This window comes from Schistocerca americana, chromosome 1, assembly GCF_021461395.2.
Source record: "Schistocerca americana isolate TAMUIC-IGC-003095 chromosome 1, iqSchAmer2.1, whole genome shotgun sequence".
NCBI classification, from domain to species: Eukaryota; Metazoa; Arthropoda; class Insecta; order Orthoptera; family Acrididae; genus Schistocerca; species Schistocerca americana.
In genome coordinates, this window is record NC_060119.1 from 1,179,567,605 (window position 1) to 1,179,585,873 (window position 18,269).

Here is an 18,269-nt window from a genome sequence, read left to right on the forward strand (position 1 = left end):
TTTTTAAAAAGCCAGCAAAAGTGAAATTAGTCAATAGTTTAATGGCACCTCTTTATCCCCCGTCTTGTAAAAAGAGTTAACTTCAGCATATTTTAGCCAGTCTCGAAATGTTCTGCTGAAAAGAGATTGACTACACAGATAACTTAAGATAGAACCAACTCATATGAGCACACTGGTTAACTGTGTTGCTATGTCATGATAACCACTAGAGTACTTTGATTGTAAAGATTTTATGATGGATGATACTTCTTTGGGAGAAGTAAGTATCAGTTCCATTTTACCGAAATTACTGAGCGAGGTGGTGCAATGATTAGCACACTGGACTCGCATTCAGCAGGACAGCAGTTCAAACCCTCATCCGGCCATCCTCGTTTAGATTTTCCATAATTTCCCTAAATCACTTCATGCAAATGATGTGATGGTTCCTTTGAAAGGGCACTGCTGACTTCCTTCCTAATCTGATGGGACTGATGACCTCGCTGTTTGGTCCCCTCCCCACAAATCAACAACAAGAACAACTACTACTACTGAAACTTCCTGGCAGATTAAAACTGTGTGCCCGACCGAGACTCGGTCGGGCACACAGTTTTAATCTGCCAGGAAGTTTCATATCAGCGCACACTCCACTGCAGAGTGAAAATCTCATTCTGGAAACATCCCCCAGGCTGTGGCTAAGCCATGTCTCCACAATATCCTTTCTTTCAGGAGTGCTAGTTCTGCAAGGTTCGCAGGAGAGCTTCTGTAAAGTTTGGAAGGTAGGAGACGAGGTACTGGCAGAAGTAAAGCTGTGAGTACCGGGCGTGAGTCGTGCTTCGGTAGCTCAGTTGGTAGAGCACTTGCCCGGGAAAGGCAAAGGTCCGAGTTCGAGTCTCGGTCGGGCACACAGTTTTAATCTGCCAGGAAGTTTCATATCAGTGCACACTCCGCTGCAGAGTGAAAATCTCATTCTGGGAACTACTACTACTACTACTACTGAAGTTATGTATAGAGACTGGTTTCAGATATTCCATTGCACTATGTCCTGAACCTAATAAACCCAAGCTGTCAGTAACAGAAACAAAGAACTTTTTTTAAGAGGTTTGCAACACTACATGCACTTTTTACCAATACCTCATTTATTTTTAGAGCTATCTGTTCCTGTTCCTTTCTGGCCCCTTCAGTCTGCTTCCTCACTATATCCCATATGGTTTTTATTTTGTTCCCTGTTATAATTATCTTTTTCTCATTTTAAAGCGGCTTGGATTTCTGGAGTACTTGTTTCACTATTTTGCTGTAGTCTTGGTAATGCATTACAGTGTTAACATCAGAGCTGTTCCTAGATAGTAATTATAGTTTCGTTTTTGTCCCACATGATACCTTTATTCCTTGTGTAATATATGGTTTGTTTTGAGAGTTCTGTTTGATTTGAGTTATGTTTAGGGGAAAACAGTTTTCAAATGAGGAAGTAACTTTATTAAAATGAATGCTTTGTATTTTCCGTTTTAGTCAGAAGTATTGTAAACATATATTCAGTTCATGTCTTTGAGCAATTTCCTAAAATTCTAAATTTTTGGCTGATTTATTACCCTCCTGTAATCAGATTTAATAGCTTTAATATCCTTACAAGTTTCAACATTTAACACATGATGCTGTATGTCATGACTACATAACCCATTTACTATTGGTTTTGTGATTTGGCTTTCTTCCCTAGATTTGTCTACAAAGATATTATCAATAACAGTCCCAGAACATTTACATACCCTAGTTGCAAAGTTCACAGTCGGAATTAAATTGTATGACAGTGTTGCTGATTTTAGTAATTGTTCATTGTCAGAGCTCTTCAATAAATCTGCATTAAAATCACCAGCAGCCACTGTTTCCTTGTTTTTTATTATGATATGGGCAACAGAGCTTCCAGTTTGTTTACGAACAGGTTAAAGTTTTCGAAGGTGTTCTGCACGTACATACTATTATAAAGGACTTATTAAGAAATACTACTTCAGTATAATGGAAGGAAACATTCCACGTGGGAAAAATTATATATAAAAACAAAGATGAGGTGACTTACCGAACAAAAGCGCTGGCAGGTCGATAGACAAACAAACAAACACAAACATACACACAAAATTCAAGCTTTCGCAACAAACTGTTGCCTCATCAGGAAAGAGGGAAGGAGAGGGAAAGACGAAAGGAAGTGGGTTTTAAGGGAGAGGGTAAGGAGTCATTCCAATCCCGGGAGCGGAAAGACTTACCTTAGGGGGAAAAAAGGACAGGTATACACTCGCACACATGCACATATCCATCCACACATACAGACACCTACTACTTCAGTTGCACAAGCTTCTAAGTGCTGCTCTGAGAGAAATTTATTATCGGTATTCTTGAAATTGAAACAATTTATGACAAATGTGGCAACTCCTCCTTTCTCCATATTCCCTGTACAGAAGTAAGAGGCTAACTTAAATCCTGAAACATTTAACATATCTATACCAGTTGTCACTTGATGTTCAGAGAGACAGTTTATATCAACTGGCTTGCTCAACTCGAATTCTTACTCACTCTTCAGATATTCTGATGCAGTAAGTGTAGCTGATCTTGTGCATTGACTGAATTAAAACTGAATAAACATAATTTTTCTACCAATTTCTGAACATATTCAGTTTCAATTAAAGGCTGTTTGCATTAATTGTGTATATTAAAATCAAACAATGGAAAATCTAGGATGGAATGTAACAATGCGAGATAAGGAAAGTTGTTACTCACCATATAGCGGAGATGCTGAGCTGTGATAGACACAATAAAAGGATTCACACAATCATAGCTTTCGGCCATTAGGGCCCTTTTGACAAAGGCCTTAATGGCCGAAAGCTATGATTGTGTGAATCTTTTTGTTATGTCTATCGCGGCTCAGCATCTCCTCTATATGGTGAGTAGCAACTTTCCTTCTCTCGTATTGTATATTAAAATTAGCTTTTTGGCTACCCCTTTTATCAGTGTAAATGTAATTTTCAATCTGCCTCTGAACATCTTTTGTTTCTGCCCTCCCTACCCTAAAAAACTGTGGTACTTTACCACATGTGATTGTGCCGCCACTGGAGGAGAGGATTAACGTGGGATTCAGTGAAAAGGGAAAAGTTATACCAGAATAGAAATCAATAGAGGCACATCGTTCACAAAGTTCCTATCCGCCTTGCGGGAAGAAAATCCTGATGATGATGAAGCTTTAAAGTTACCATATTTTCAATTTTTTTCAACTGAGTGGTATAATTAGCACAGTCAAATGGGTTATAGAGGTCACAAAAATTTCAGCTGATGTCTTTTGTCGTTTAAAGATTTTACTCAGTAGTTAATGAACTAATAGACGCCAAGAACTTTCAGAAAGCACAATTATGACATACACAGTATATTACTTATGCAGATTCCAAGATGTTCAATAACACATTAAACTTTGGAAAAAGTAATGAGTACTTTCATATTCATATCTACAAAATATCACACCCTTTATGCCAAAAGAATGAATGAGCATTGATCTAGTTTTGACATAAAAGTGACTGAATGTTTCAGTCTTAAAAATCAATGTTGGTGATTTAAGATATTGATTTGAATCTGATTTATTGGTACCATTTTCACAGATGGTGAGATAAGAGATTAATAATTATTCCTTTCTCCCCTTGGGAGGTGGTGGGATAATTGTAAATTGATTGTTCTGCAATTATCAAAGTGTGCTGTATTTACTAGAAGTAAATCAGTTATACTGGATACCAGTTCCAATTTTATTACTTCAAAATAAACAAAGAGATTAAATCGACAGTAAAACTGTAAGGCAACAATCTGATCCACAGAAACCTCTTCACTGTCTGGTTCAGGTGTATGTCATGCACCGTTTCAACACACAGGAAAGGGTTGTAATATTACTGATATTTCCACATATTTGTCTGTTTCTCATACATTATGAGCAGGATACTTGAGATTTGCTGCTGCTATGAGAAGTTTGCCATGTCAACAGACATGTTTTCTGAAAGTTGTCCCTTTCTTCCTGAGGTTACTTTACTGAAGGCCCTTTCAAATTCTGTCTAATAAAACACTGAAAGAGGTTTATTTCTTTCATTGTGTATTGCAATTTTGGGGATACCTTTCTGGTCATTTCTAGAGTTCACAAAATCGTTGTGCAGCATAGTTCAGGAGATAAAAGGACGAGGATTCATCATGCAACTTTGTATGGTTATATTGACTTTTGTTTTCTATATTAGAATGACAAATGGACTATTAGTTTAGCTGGTTCTTGCACAGAGTGATACATTTAGACACAAATGGAGACTTCTGCTGCTGAACTCCACGTCTATCTGACAAAATCAACACTTGTATAACTTCTAGTGGCGCAGTGATGTTACCGTACACACCATCTCCATCCTATTACACAAGTAATAAGTGCTGTCTTGATTCCCCAGATTGTATATAATCAAATTTGACAATGTCCGTTTTCTCAGGTGGGATATTTGGCCACAGAGACCCTTTGCAATGTTAAACAGGGAGTGTAGATAAAATTTTTGCAGCTACAACACTTGGGTTGCTTTGTGCTGGTATTTTGTCTTCCCTACACTTCTTTTGAGCCAGGTTTCTCCTCTGCAATGTTTGCCATGGTCATCTTTGCTTCAATAGCTTCTTGTTCTTGCTCAGTGAATTAAATGTGTTGCATTTGTAAAACTGATCTTTTCTTTGGTCTACAGAACTCTGAATTGTACTCCTGGAATATTTGCCAGTGTGTTGGAAAAGAGATGTTGGCTTTATAATTGTTGTACATTTACATGGGTGTACCGGGAAGAATGGTCAGTATTCAGGGATATGATAGTAACCATCATTTGAAGCAAATATTTCATGTGGACATATGCCCTAGTCTGAAATGTTCCTGAGATACATTGGTATTTATTTTCTGTATTATTTAATTACTTTGTCAGGTTTTCACACGTACAACACTTGGTAAACATTATGACATGCATTTTACAAAGTATTGACAGAAAAATAAGTATTTTTAACACATTCACATGTAAGGATTATCGTACACATCACATTACAGTTGTTGTACGGTTCATAATAAATGTTAGAATATCCCACTGTCATCTTCAGTGCATTTGTGTCCTCTTTGGAAAATGTCTTGTGTTGCTTCTCTGAATGCCTCTACACATTCCTTAATAAGGGCAGCAGCGTCCATGATATGACCAAGTGGTTCGTTTCGAATTTACTCCTTCCATTTGTACGTGTCAGACTTCATTCAGCCCCATAAACAAACATCTAATGGCATCAGGTCTGGTGATCTAGATGACCAGCTAATTGTACTGTTACAACCAATCCAGTGATCAGAGTATGTGCGGTTGAGGGTTTCCCTCACACTTCTGGTAAAATATGGAGGGGCTCCGTCACACTGGAAGTACATTGCAATCCATGTGGCTAAAGGCACGTTCTCAGGGTGTCCAACAAATGAATTTTCCAAAATCTGCAAGTAATTCTTTCCTGTCATTCACTTTTCTAAAATGACTGGACTTATCAACCTATTACAGATCACGCTGCGCTAAACACTGATCGGAAAACAAACTTGGAAATTGGTTTCCACTGTAGTGTGTGGATTTTCCTGCTACCATTGATGATTATTACAGTTGTTGTTGACTACATTCTGTGTAAATGTGGTTTCATTTGTGAATAGTATTAATGGTGGATGCAAGTGATGATAGTCATGTAACCAGTGACAAAATTCTAATTGTTTGGCATTGTCACCATTGTGAAGATTATAGGACTTGGAGGCACCATTTCATAGTGTGTCGCTGTTCCTGCACAATTTATTAAACTACACGTTCAGAACAAAAGTGTGAACTTGGAAGAATACATGTTTCATGCGTTGTGGTGAAAACTCTGGTAAACACTCTGCGATCAGGAATTTGATGTGTTGGAAAACGTCAGTGGTATTTTTAAACAGCAGTACTACCATCGCACATTGATGATGGGTGAACCAAGGCTATCTCCTGTGAAAAGTTTTCTTTTACAAACCTGAAGGAAGTGGTATGTCGGCCATCAGCAAATAGGATAGAATCATCAGTTTTTTTAGTTTCACAATGTGATTTTTTCTTAGTCTTGTTTGGAAAAAGAAGAATTTAAGTTAATTTTGCACAAAATGTCTTTTTTTCTTGAATGTAGAACAGCAGTCTTATAATATGAGAGCAATTTTACATCAGCACTTACTGGAACCTTTTTTGCTGCATGATATTTTGTTACCTGACAGATTGTGATACAGCGTTACCAGGTGTTGTACTGCAATACGTTGTAAAAATGTATCTGGTTGACTACAAACATTTACATTTATGTGAGTGCCATTCCTTTCATACAGGATGAAGATTCCTCTAGTAATCTGCATACTTTCATTGGTGGTCTCCTGTTGAATCATGAATTTTTCCAATAAGAATCTGTTACGAACTTAACCGAAAAGATGATCATCTTTTCTGAATTTAATCGGAGTTGAACTTCATTATTCCGAATTGGATTTAATTTTCTCTTGATGGTGTCATTAAATGACAAAACTCTGAGGTATTGTATGTCTGGGGCGGGGGGAGATAATATTTATTTTTGTTGTTATTATGATTGCAGTTATGCGATATTAGCTGAAAATTTTTATTACAGACATACATCAGCTGTATTGTATATTACGTACATATTGAGAATTCCACTAGAGGTTAAAATTCTTATCTTGAACGTGTATGTATACTAAAATTCATATGTTACGTAACTGATATTACGTATGTAATTAAATTATAATAAATTAAAACTCTTTGCCTTTACAAATGTCTGCTTGTGTCTGTGTATGAGCGGATGGATATGTGTGTGTGTGGGGGGGGGGGGTGGGGGGGGGAGGGGGGGGGGTGCGCACGTGAGTGTATACCTGTCCCTTTTTCCCCCCTAAGGTAAGTCTTTCTGCTCCCGGGATTGGAATGACTCCTTACCCTTTCCCTTAAAACCCACATCCTTTCATCTTTCCCTCTCCTTCCCTCTTCCCTGACGAAGCAACCGTTGGTTGCAAAAGCTTGAATTTTGTGTGTATGTTTGTGTTTGTTTGTGTGTCTATCGACGTGCCTGCGCTTTCGTTTGGTAAGTCACATCATCTTTGTTTTTAGATATATTTTTCCCACGTGTAAAGCTTCCCCCTGTTATATTCATATCATTAATTAAATTGTTTGTTTTATTTGATTGTCAGGAGAAAATGGAAGGTACTATCAGTGAACTGAAGGGGCGTATAAGTTCATTGCAGCGGGAACTGACTGAAGCAGAAACTGTCCAGAAAGACTTTGTACGCCTTTCGCAGTCATTACAAGTACAACTGGAAAAAATTCGTGGTTCAGACACTGAAGTCAGATGGCAACATGAAGATGATGTTGAAGTCTGTCCAGGATGCAGACAGAATTTTACTATTGCGCGGAAAAAGGTACATACTTCTGTAACATATAAACTACTTGTATGAAGTATTAATTGTAATTATAGTCTGCCAAACAACAGACAGGTAATAAAAGATCTGATCTCTTTGGTTCTCTAAGGACAGTAGGTTAGCGGTATGCTTCTAGGTGTTCAGCTTTTGGTTTTTGAATATCCAAATTATCTTTGTCATTACAAATAAGTTATTATATTTCAATGTTAAAATGTCAGCTCAACTACCTACTTAGTGTAAAAAACCACTATAATTTACATGTTTTGAAGGTGAAGCCATCATCATCAAAATAACAATACAGGTGTCTCTAAAAGTGAGCAAAATAAGACACAAGCAAAAACAATAAAAGTAATAGTAATATAATGTGGCTATCTTAAGATGAGTGTTCACATCATCATCAACTGATAAAATATGGTACCCTGGCTGTTGGCAGCGGCACATAACTGTATGCATACACGGCTCATGTATCTTCCTGAATGCCACATCCTGCAGGCAGAAACTGAATTAACATGAGTGAGCACTTTGTGAATGTAAACATGAAATCGAAAGAGAATACTGAAGAAACAAAGATGTATAAATATGTTGGGTATCCTAGAAATTTATATCTTGTCCTGAACAGATAGCTGTGAAGTCAGTAATTAATGGATATTAAAAAAGATCTGAAAAGTTTCTGAAAAAGTTACTAGTGCCACATGTGAGCTGTTCATTTTTTTCATTCTCCCACATATGTATAGTAATCTCAAGTTGTTCTAATAGACATAGTTTCTTGATTATATTGTATACATAAAATTGTGAGATCCTCATGTGTTAAATTGTTAAGCTGAACAGCATCCCTATGTTCCTTGTACTCTAACTTAAATGATCTACCACTTTGGCCTACATAGCTTGCATTACACGCGTACACTGAATTTTATAGATATCAATCCTCTTGTCTGCATCATTTAATGTTGTAAATTGTTTCTTAGCATAAATCACAATATATTGTTGGGCTTAAATGTGGCATTGACTTTAAATGATTTTAGAGTTTCTCTGAGAGATTACCGTAGTATGGAATTTGGCACACTGTGTCACTGTCACTGTCCTTTACATCCGTGCATGAATTCTTGCGTATGAATTGATTCACAATGTTTTCAGGGTATCCATTAACTCTCTCTAGCAGTTTAGTGATGTTTAGCTCATTCATCAGGTCTTGAAGCACTGTTTCTATTAGAAATCGAAAGGAGAATGTTTTTGGCTGTTTGGATGACGCAAAAAGTTGGTGGCAGCAGGTGACCCTGAGGCGTAAACTGCCTCATTGAATGTTCCATGCCTTCCCAGCCTCATGATGTCATCCTCCATTGGAATTGCGGCGGATTTTTCCACCGCCTAGCTGAGCTACGACAACTTTTAAGCTTTGCACCTACTTTCTGCATTGCCTCCCAGGAAACCTGGTTCCCAGCAATGTGGACCCCTGCCTTCCGCGGCTATAAGGGATATTACAGGAACCATGAGTGGAGTATGCGTTTATGTCCTAAACTCAGTCTGTAGTAAAACTGTGCCCCTTCAAACCCCTCTTGAAGCTGTGGCTGTTGCTGTAGAGCTTGCCGATGTTCTTTAATTGCCCCAGCAACTTCTGGCGACCACCAACGGACTGTCTTTCGCTGGGGGCACCCTAAAGAACAAGGGATCTCTTTTTTTCACCACAGAAACGATCGTTGTAGTGACCTGCTCAACCACAACATCGATGGCTCCATGTGCGGGACATTCAGCGGTGCCAGCAACAAGAAATAACTGTCTGCAATGTATGTCTTCCTCCAGATGGTGCCTTACCCCTGAACCTATTGGCTGCACTGATTGATCAGCTCCCTAAATCTTTCCTACTTTTGGGAGATTTTAAATCCCATAACACCTTGCGGGGTGGCACTGTGCTTACTGGGTGAGGTAGAGATGTCGAAAATTTACTGACCAGCTCGACCTGTGCCTCTTAAATACAGATGACCCCAATCATTTCAGTGTTGCACATGGCACATATTCAGCCATTGGTCTCTCGGTCTGCAGTCCTGGCCTTCTCCCATCTATCCACTGGAGAGCTCATGATGACCTGTTTGGTAGTGACCACTTCCCTATCTTCCTGTCACTCCCCAGGCATCATGCCCATGGATGCCTACCCAGATGGGCTTTAAACAAGGCAGACTGGTAAGCCTTCACCTCTGCTGTCACCGTTGAATCTCCCCCACGTGGTGCCATCGATGTTGTGGTTGAGCAGGTCATTACAACGATCATTTCTGTGGTGAAAAAAGAGATCCCTTGTTATTTAGGGTGGCCCCGGAGAAAGACAGTCCGTTGGTGGTCGCCAGAAGTCGCTGGGGCAATTAAAGAGCATCGGCAAACTCTACAGCAACATAAGTGGCACCCTTGCCTTGAGCAGCTAATAGCCTTTAAACGAATCCATGCCTGCGTTCGCCAGATTATAGAAAGACGGAAACAGGAGGGTACGTCTCAACCATTGGGTGCCATACGTCACTTTCCCAAGTCTGGACAAATATCAGGTGTGTTTTTAGGTACCAGACGCAAACAGATGTCCCTGGCGTCAACATCGATGGCTTGTTATCTACCGACACAAATGCTAATGCCGAGCATTTTACTGAGCACTATGCTCGTGCTTCTACATTGGAGAATTACCCCCCAGCCTTTCGCACCCTCAAACGGCAGATGGAAGGGAAGTCCTCTTGTTTGCTACATGCCACAGTGAACCCTATAATGCCCTATTTACAAAGTGGAGCTCCTCAGTGCCTTGCACATTTCCCCAATTAAACATCTCTCGTCTGACTACAAGCAACATTTCATCGTCGTCAACTGGATCTGGTGCAACAACGTCTTTCCATTGCAATGGTAGGAGAACACCATCATTCCCATGCTCAAACCAGGTAAAAACCTGCTTGATGTGGATAGCTATCGACCCATCAGCCTCACCAACATTCTTTGTAAGCTGCTAGAACTTAAGGTGAACCGGAGCTCGTGTTGGGTCCTAGAGTCATGTGGGCTACTGGTTCCATGCTAGGGCGGTTTCTACAAGGGTGGCTCTACTACTGATAATCTTGTGTCCCTCGAGTCTGCCATCTGAAAAGCCTTTTCCAGATGCCAACACCTTGTTGCCATCTTTTTTTATCTATGAAAAGCTTACGATACGACCTGGCAACATCACATCCTTGCCACATTATATTAGTGGCAGAAGTGCTGGCAGCACTTCAATGCCCTCTGTTGCCTGAGCAGTACGAACTGGGGGTGTAGATCACACTACGCTGCTGCAGCTCTACACAGTCCTTGTTCAATCCCACCTTGATTATGGGAGTGTGGTTTATGGTTCGTCGGCACCCTCAGCATTGCATTTACTCGACACAGTGCACCACTGTGGTGTTCGCCTAGCGACAGGAGCTTTTAGGAAGAGTCCGGTGACCAGCGTCCTGGTGGAGGCCGGAGTCCCTCCATTGAAGGTTAGGCATGCACAACTGCTCACCAGTTATTTTGCACACATTCATAGTTCTCCTGTGCATCTGAATTACCGTCACCTTTTCCCAACCACTGCGGTTCACCTCCCGCACTGTGATTACGTTGCAAGGTTTTTCACCTTTGGGAGACAGAATGGGCATAATCTCAGTACACACAACAAACTGTTTGCCATTAAGGAGACTAGGAGACTACGAATGTGTGGAAGGCCTCTATGAGGGCCTCTCGCAAGGACTCTGTGGTTCTCTGCCGGCTCCACAGCGGCCACACTTGGGCGACCCACGGCTACCTCCTGCACCGTGAAGGCCCACCTCAGTGTCGGTACGGCACTCGGTTGACAGTGGCCCATATTCTGGTACACTGTCCTACTTTGACTGCCCTGAAACGAACTATTCGGTTACCGGACTCGTTGACACTAATTTTATCTGACAGCACCTCATCGGCTGAATTAGTTTCATGTTTTATTTGTGATGGTGGGTTTTATCATTTTATCTAAGTTTTAGCGCACGTCCATTGTCCCTCTGTGTCTGTGCTTTTAGGGTGGAGGTTTTAATGTGTTTTTATTCTCATGGTCAGCTAGCCATGGTAATCTGCTTTCTTGTTTTAATCTCTTCTACCTTTTTTTGCGTGTCTCTTTGTTTTTCTTGTCCTCTTTTGTTTATTGCCCTTATGTCGTTCTTGGGGTTTTTCCTTTCTTTCTGTTTTGTGCTGAAAGGCTTATTTGTGTTACTCTCATCCTTGCGGTATTGTTTTATTCAGAACAAGGGACCGATGACCTAGCAGTATGGTCCCTTCACCCCTCTTCTAAACCAACCAACCATAGGTGGGCCCTCCAACGCCATAAGTGCCACCCACCCATGGAGCACCTCGTTGCCTTAAAATGGCTCTGTGCCCGGGTCCGTCAACTCATCAAACGACGGAAGCAGGAGTGTTGGGAACGATATGCCTCTGCTAGTGGAACACCAACCTCTCCTTACCAGGTTTGGACCTAGCTCAGGTTCCTTTATAGATATCAGACCTGCAGATATATCTGGAATTTTCACACTTGGTGCTGTATATGCCTATCCAGACATAATCGCAGAGCATCTTGCCGAGCATTATGCTCATACCTCTGCATCTGAGAATTACTGACTTGTCTTTCATCTCCTGAAACAGAGGGTGGAACACCACCACATATCTTTTACTCCATGCCACCTTGAGGCGTATAATGATCCCTTTAGGGAGTGGGAATTTATCAGTGCCCATGCCGATTGCCCTGACACATCCCCTGGAACAGACTGCATCCATTCCCAGATAATTACACATCTGTTGGCAGATTGTCAGTGCCACCTCCTTGCCATCTTCAATTCGCATCTGGAGTGATGGCAAATTCTCATCGCACTGGCTATCATCCTATCAGTCTCACCAACGTTCTGTGCAAGCTGTTGGAATGTATGGTGAGCCAGCAGTTGTGTTGGCTGCTTGAGTCTCGGGGCATTGTGGTTCCACCACTGACTGCTTGGTGTACCTGGAGTCTGCCAATCCGAATGGTCTTTTTCCCGGCAACACCACCATGTTGCCATCTTTTTCGACCTGACAATAGCCTACGATACCACCTGGTGATGCCAAGTCCTCGCTACTTTGCATGAGGGGGTCTCCGGGGCCCGCTCCCAATTTTTATACAGTACTTTTTGTCACTCCTCACATTCAGAGTTCAAGTCAGTGATTCACTCAGTTTGTCCCACATCCAAGAGAATAGGGTCCCGCAGGGCTCTGTACTGAGCGTCCCACTCATTTTAATTGCCATTAATGGTCTTGCAGTAGCAGTGGGGTCCTCAGTATCCCCCTTCTTATATGCTGATGACTTTTGTACTTCCTTCTGCTCATCGACTGCAGGGAGCCATACAAAAGTCATAGTCATGGGCCCACCCTCATGGCTTTCAGTTTTCAGCTGCCAGGACTTGCGCCATGCACTTCTGTTGTCATCGTACTGTGCACCCACATCCGAACTTGACCTCGCTGATGTACTTAATGTAGTGGAGACTTACCGTTTTTTGGGAGTAGTTTTCAACACCCACTTAACTTGCTTTTCCATCTTCGTTGGCATAAGGAAAAGTGCTGGCAGCATCTTAATACTATTCCGACTTGCGACAAGAGCTTTCCGAACGAGCCCAGTGAACAGCCCCTTGTGGAAGCTGGCATTCCTTCATTGTGGATCAGGCGACAACAACTGATTGTGAATTATACTGCACACACATCCTTTTCCCTAACACAGCGATCCATCTCCTGCATCACCAGCCCAGATCGGTGATTCCAATTGCAATTTGTGTCCGGTCACTTCTTACTGAACTCAAAACATTCCCTCTGCCACGTTTCCTGCAGGTCCACTCACGTGCAAATCTATGGTCCGTGCCTCGGCCACAACTTTCCTGGACCTATTGAACGCCAAAAAGGCTCAGTTCCAATTGAGGTCCTCCACTGGCAATTTTTCTCTACTCCCAGCGAGTTCCAGGGCTTATAAATAGTCTACACTGATGGCTCGATTGTCATGTTGGCTTCGCTTACCCTCAAATTGGACGTACTGAACAGTGCTTCTTGCCAGATGGCTGCAGTGTTTTCACTGCGTAGTTGGTAGCCATCTGACACGCTCTTGAGTGTATCTGCTCCTGTGCAGATGAGTCTATCATCATCTCCTTAAGCAGCCTACAAACTCTCGACCACTGCTTCTCTCGCCATCCTTTGGTAATGACTATCCAGGAGTCTCTTTATGCCCCTGGAAATGGTGTACATTCAGTGTCCTTCATTTGGACCCCAGGACAGGCCAGGACTCTAGGCAGTGACCTTGCTTACCAGCTGGCCAAACAGGGTACCAGTCAACCAACTCTGGAGGTCGGCCTGCCGGAAACTGATCTCCAATGGGTCTTATGCCGTAAATTTTTCGGAATATGGGATATTGAATGGCTTACCCTCAGTAAACCAATAAACTACGTGTTATGAAGGAGACAATGAATGTGTGGCACTCATCCATGCAAGCTACTCGCAAGGACTCCATTGTCTTTTGCTGGCTCCCCATCGGACATATTTGGTGGACTCATGATAGCCTCCTCTGTCATGAGGACCCACCTCAGAACAGTTGTGGTTCACCCTTGACTATCGTTCACATCTTATTGGGCTGCCCAATTTTAGCCACTCTGTGGCAGACTTTTAACTTTCACACCACACTGCCAATGGTATTGGGAGACAGTGCCTCAACAGCTGTATAGTTTTACTTTTTATTTGTGAGGGACGATTTTATCTCACGATCTAAGTGTGAGTGTCTGGCCTTCTCTCCCAGGCCTCCACCCTCCTTCCATTTTAACTCTTCCTCATGCTTTCTTTGCTGTTTGTTCACCTTGGTGTTCATCTTTTTCCTATGTGTGTTCCTCTAGCCTTGTCTTGTAGGCTGGAGATTTTAGTGTGTTTCAGGTTGCCTGGCTCACCCATATTTCTTCTTGCAACGGCCAGCCCAGGCCATCTGCTATGTTCATTCAATACTTTCACCAGCTTTCTTCCTTTTAATGCATGTTCTCCCCTTTTGTCCTTCCTCTTTTGTTTTCTCTTTCATTGTGTTTCCCAATTACTTTTCCACCCTTTTTACTTCCCAGCCTTTTTTGGGGAATGGTTTTACACTCCGGTGCGTTTGATTGTGGAAAAATGGACTGGTGATCCTGTAGTTTGCTCCCTTTCTCTTCAAACCAAAGAAGCAAATAAATGCTGACATGTACAACAATGCATTACCAGAATCTACAGAAAAAAATAATAGATAGAAACCATTTCCAGTCAACAGTGAACGATGACTTGCTTAAGCAACAATTAAGACTATTTCTGTTAAGCATATAGAGTATTAAAATATTGTGTGTTACATTTTGCTTAATTGACATGTGTAAAATTTCAAGAAATGTGTGTGGTAATTAAGGGATGGTCCAGTATCTTTTGTACTCTGTTCAGTCCTAGATTCACAGAACCAGTAAATAAATAAATAAATCATTCTGTCTCATTATGACTGACAGTATGGCCACAGTTTTCTTTTTCATGGATTGTGTGGGCAAGCTGTAGCACCCACCACCCAAATAAAAGCTCATGTTGTTGAATGGTAGAGTGAAAATGGCTTAAATTTTTATGAAACAGAAGTGAGATGGCACAGTGGTACGATGCTGGGCTCGTATTTGGGAGGACAGCAGTTCAAATCCCTGTCCAACTATCCACTTTAGTTTTTATAGGTTGTGTTGCACAACTTTGATAAATCATAGAAATAACACATTGTAACCCATAGAACTGCTGTATAATTTATTTTTAATCATATGACTGGTTTCAGGCAGACAAATTTCCAGTACAAATTCTTGTTAACAACAGGTGTTTTATACATATAAAAAAACATTGTCAACAGTGTTATTAAGATAATCATCTATGAGGCAGGACTTAATCCTTTTCTTGTCAGTTCAACCAATCACTTGATAGTGTGACATTGAAATGGAAAATGGAGAGGGTGAAAAATGAGTGATTTTTCTGGCAGTAGTATAATGGCAGATGCAAGACTAAATTCCATTTATGGCGTAAAATATGTCTCGCCATGTAATGAATTGTTAGTGAAAATCTGTATTAATTAATCCCATTTTTATTTCAGCAACATTGTCGACATTGTGGACGCATCTTCTGTCCTTCATGTTTAACACATACTGTGTCAAGTGGACCTAACAACCGACCATCTAGAGTTTGTGATGTGTGCCATACTTTGCTTGTGAAGGATACTGCACCCTATTTCAGTACAGAGCCACCACATACTCCAGATTAACTTTGGAAAATATTATTCCTGGTGTATTTTAGATGTTAACAATTTTGTACATTGTATATATTACATGTCCTGTTGTCTGTTGCAAGATTATTTTTGACATAACACTGTAAATCCCATTTGCCCTATACATACATACATGCATGCATGTAATGTTCCTTTACATACATCTCTTTATTATCCACTTTATATTCTGTACTATGATTGTCTCATTACTTTTCTAGTCACTGTTAAGAGTTCCTTATAAAAGTGGAGTCTTTTACTCAGTATGTGATAAATATATTTCTTTTTGATGATGGTGCTTGTTTGTAACACTTTGACGGGGTATGGTAATGGGCTGATGTAACCTAAAGCAGTTTGACACATCTACAATTCAAAGACATATTTTAGGAAATAAAAACTCAAATGTCTTAAACCATATAAAAGAAATGCATGTAGATGAATGGTATTTTTAACACAATGGGCATTTTACAGAGGATAACAATGTAAAAAACATGCAATTGCAGTACAATAAAGTATTCTAAAATTAAATAAAGTATGGTGAACATGTTCCGCCCATTGTAATAATAGTGTGTAACTTGTTTCTTCTGATTTTCTTGTAAATATTAAATGATCATTCTTGTTTAATGGAAGTTTATAATGAAGTTGATATAGTTCGATATGTTTATGAAATTGTTTCGTAGAAATGATATTATTGCGCAGACAAAGGGATTTCGTGTAAATAAACTTTTTTATTGGTATGTGTAGTTATGCATTTTACTACCAATTCTGTCATAAATTCCTACGGTATATGAGAAAATTTAAGGATGTGCCAGATTGCAGGACTTGCAAATGTGAGGATCTCTAATCCTGGCTCTGATCTCCTTCATTTCTTACAACACTTCAGTGGTTTATTTAACAGGTCCTGTCTTTATTTAAATTTCTATTGTGTCAGAGGAATGTGAGGACAGGAGATAAACTTAACTGAAAATTGAGCCAAATTATGCAGGGAATGTATTGGTATTGAATGCTGTGTTTAATTTTTATTTACTGTGTCCATTTTATGGAGTTCAACTTTTAAACATTGCCTCATGTCTCACGGTTTAAGTGCTTAATCAGTGTCAGGAGTTCTTCCTTATTCTCAGTTAATGATGTCTTCAGTGTAATTCGAGTCTTATCCATTAGCACGCGTAAGAAACGTGCGTGGGGTGTTGGGCACAAAATCAAAGATGATGAATATTTATCAATTAAAGTCTATGGAATTCGTGCTGTTTCATTGAAAACTGATATTTTGAGCCCATGGCTGTATGTAAAATACAATTCAATTCTCCCAAAGAAGAAAACTGCAGCCAACCATTATAAATAATGCTATTTACTTAGGAACAGTGATGTACCTAATTAAAATACCAGAAGGAAAGATATATTTATTACTCTACATTAAGGTTGTCTTTAGCACAAAAAGTGGTGCATAATGCTGCAACAAAAACCTTTGATAGCCTACCCAGTGATATAAAATGTCTGACAGTCACCAGAGTAAAAATTGAAAACAAACTAAAAAAAATTCTCTTTGACAACTCCATCTATTCTGTAGAAGAATTTCTATTACTGGAATGTGTAAAAGGTGTTAGGTAGGAATTATCAATTCACATCTGAAGATTTTGTGAACTAACTAACTTAACAAATGTTCAGTATTAAAAATTAAGTTGCAATACGTATGTAAAATGATTTGTTCCATATAATTACAATTTCAGGTGCAAAGGAACACAAAACTAACACACACACACACACACACACACACACACACACACACACACACACACACGTTGAGTAGTTTTTGCCACTTTGGAAGACTGTATACAAAATTGGCGATATCACAGGTAAAACGGTATTAAAAAATTTTACTCTGACATGTTATGATATCTACATTGATGAGACAGTGGGAAATTTACATTTCAGACTGGAAATCAGGTTCATGAAATTTTGTAAAAAAGCTGCATTGACTATTTCTACTCATTGATGAGATACTGTGGTGATTTGTATGTGTGTTTGTACATTTGTCTCTCTGCCCACAGCTCATGGTGTTAATCGTTAGTATCACTGGCTGTAGATCGCAGTGTCCCAGAATCAATTGCTGGCTGGGTCAGAGATTTTCTTCGTTTGTATACTGAGTGTTTGTGTAGTCCTAATCATTTTCTCTCGTCTTCATCATAAACATGTGCAAGTTGCCAACATGGCATCAAATAGAAAGACTTGTACCAGGCAGCCGAACAGCCATTGCCCAGTAATGCCATGCTACTCCATCTTTTCTCCCTTTCAGTAGATTCATGAAGCTGCTTTTCTCAGTATGATTATTGATCACCTGAAAGTAATTGAATCAGCCATTTCAAAAATGTCTATCCCTACCACGTTTCCAGTTTAGTTCGAAATCTGGAAATACTTGAAGAAATTCGCATTCCCTGTGAAAAGGTCATATCATCCTCAGTCCTATGTGAGTGATAGTAAGTCATTAAAAAAAAAAAAAAAAAAAAAAAAAAAAAACCAAACCTCAATCTC

At 40.1% G+C, this 18,269-nt stretch overlaps 1 protein-coding gene across 2 annotated transcripts in view; it reads left to right on the plus strand.

The window, feature by feature from the left end:
* LOC124619738 (rab GTPase-binding effector protein 1) overlaps positions 1-16,468 on the plus strand; it is a 193,626-nt gene extending 177,158 nt beyond the window's left edge. For both annotated transcript variants that reach the window (XM_047146314.1, XM_047146324.1), the window contains exons 14-15: positions 7,217-7,444; positions 15,573-16,468. In XM_047146314.1, the coding sequence (XP_047002270.1) occupies positions 7,217-7,444; positions 15,573-15,740 (396 nt within the window). In that variant the 3' untranslated portion in view covers positions 15,741-16,468. The remainder of the gene's footprint in view (positions 1-7,216; positions 7,445-15,572) is intronic.
* The last annotated feature ends 1,801 nt before the right edge of the window (positions 16,469-18,269 follow it).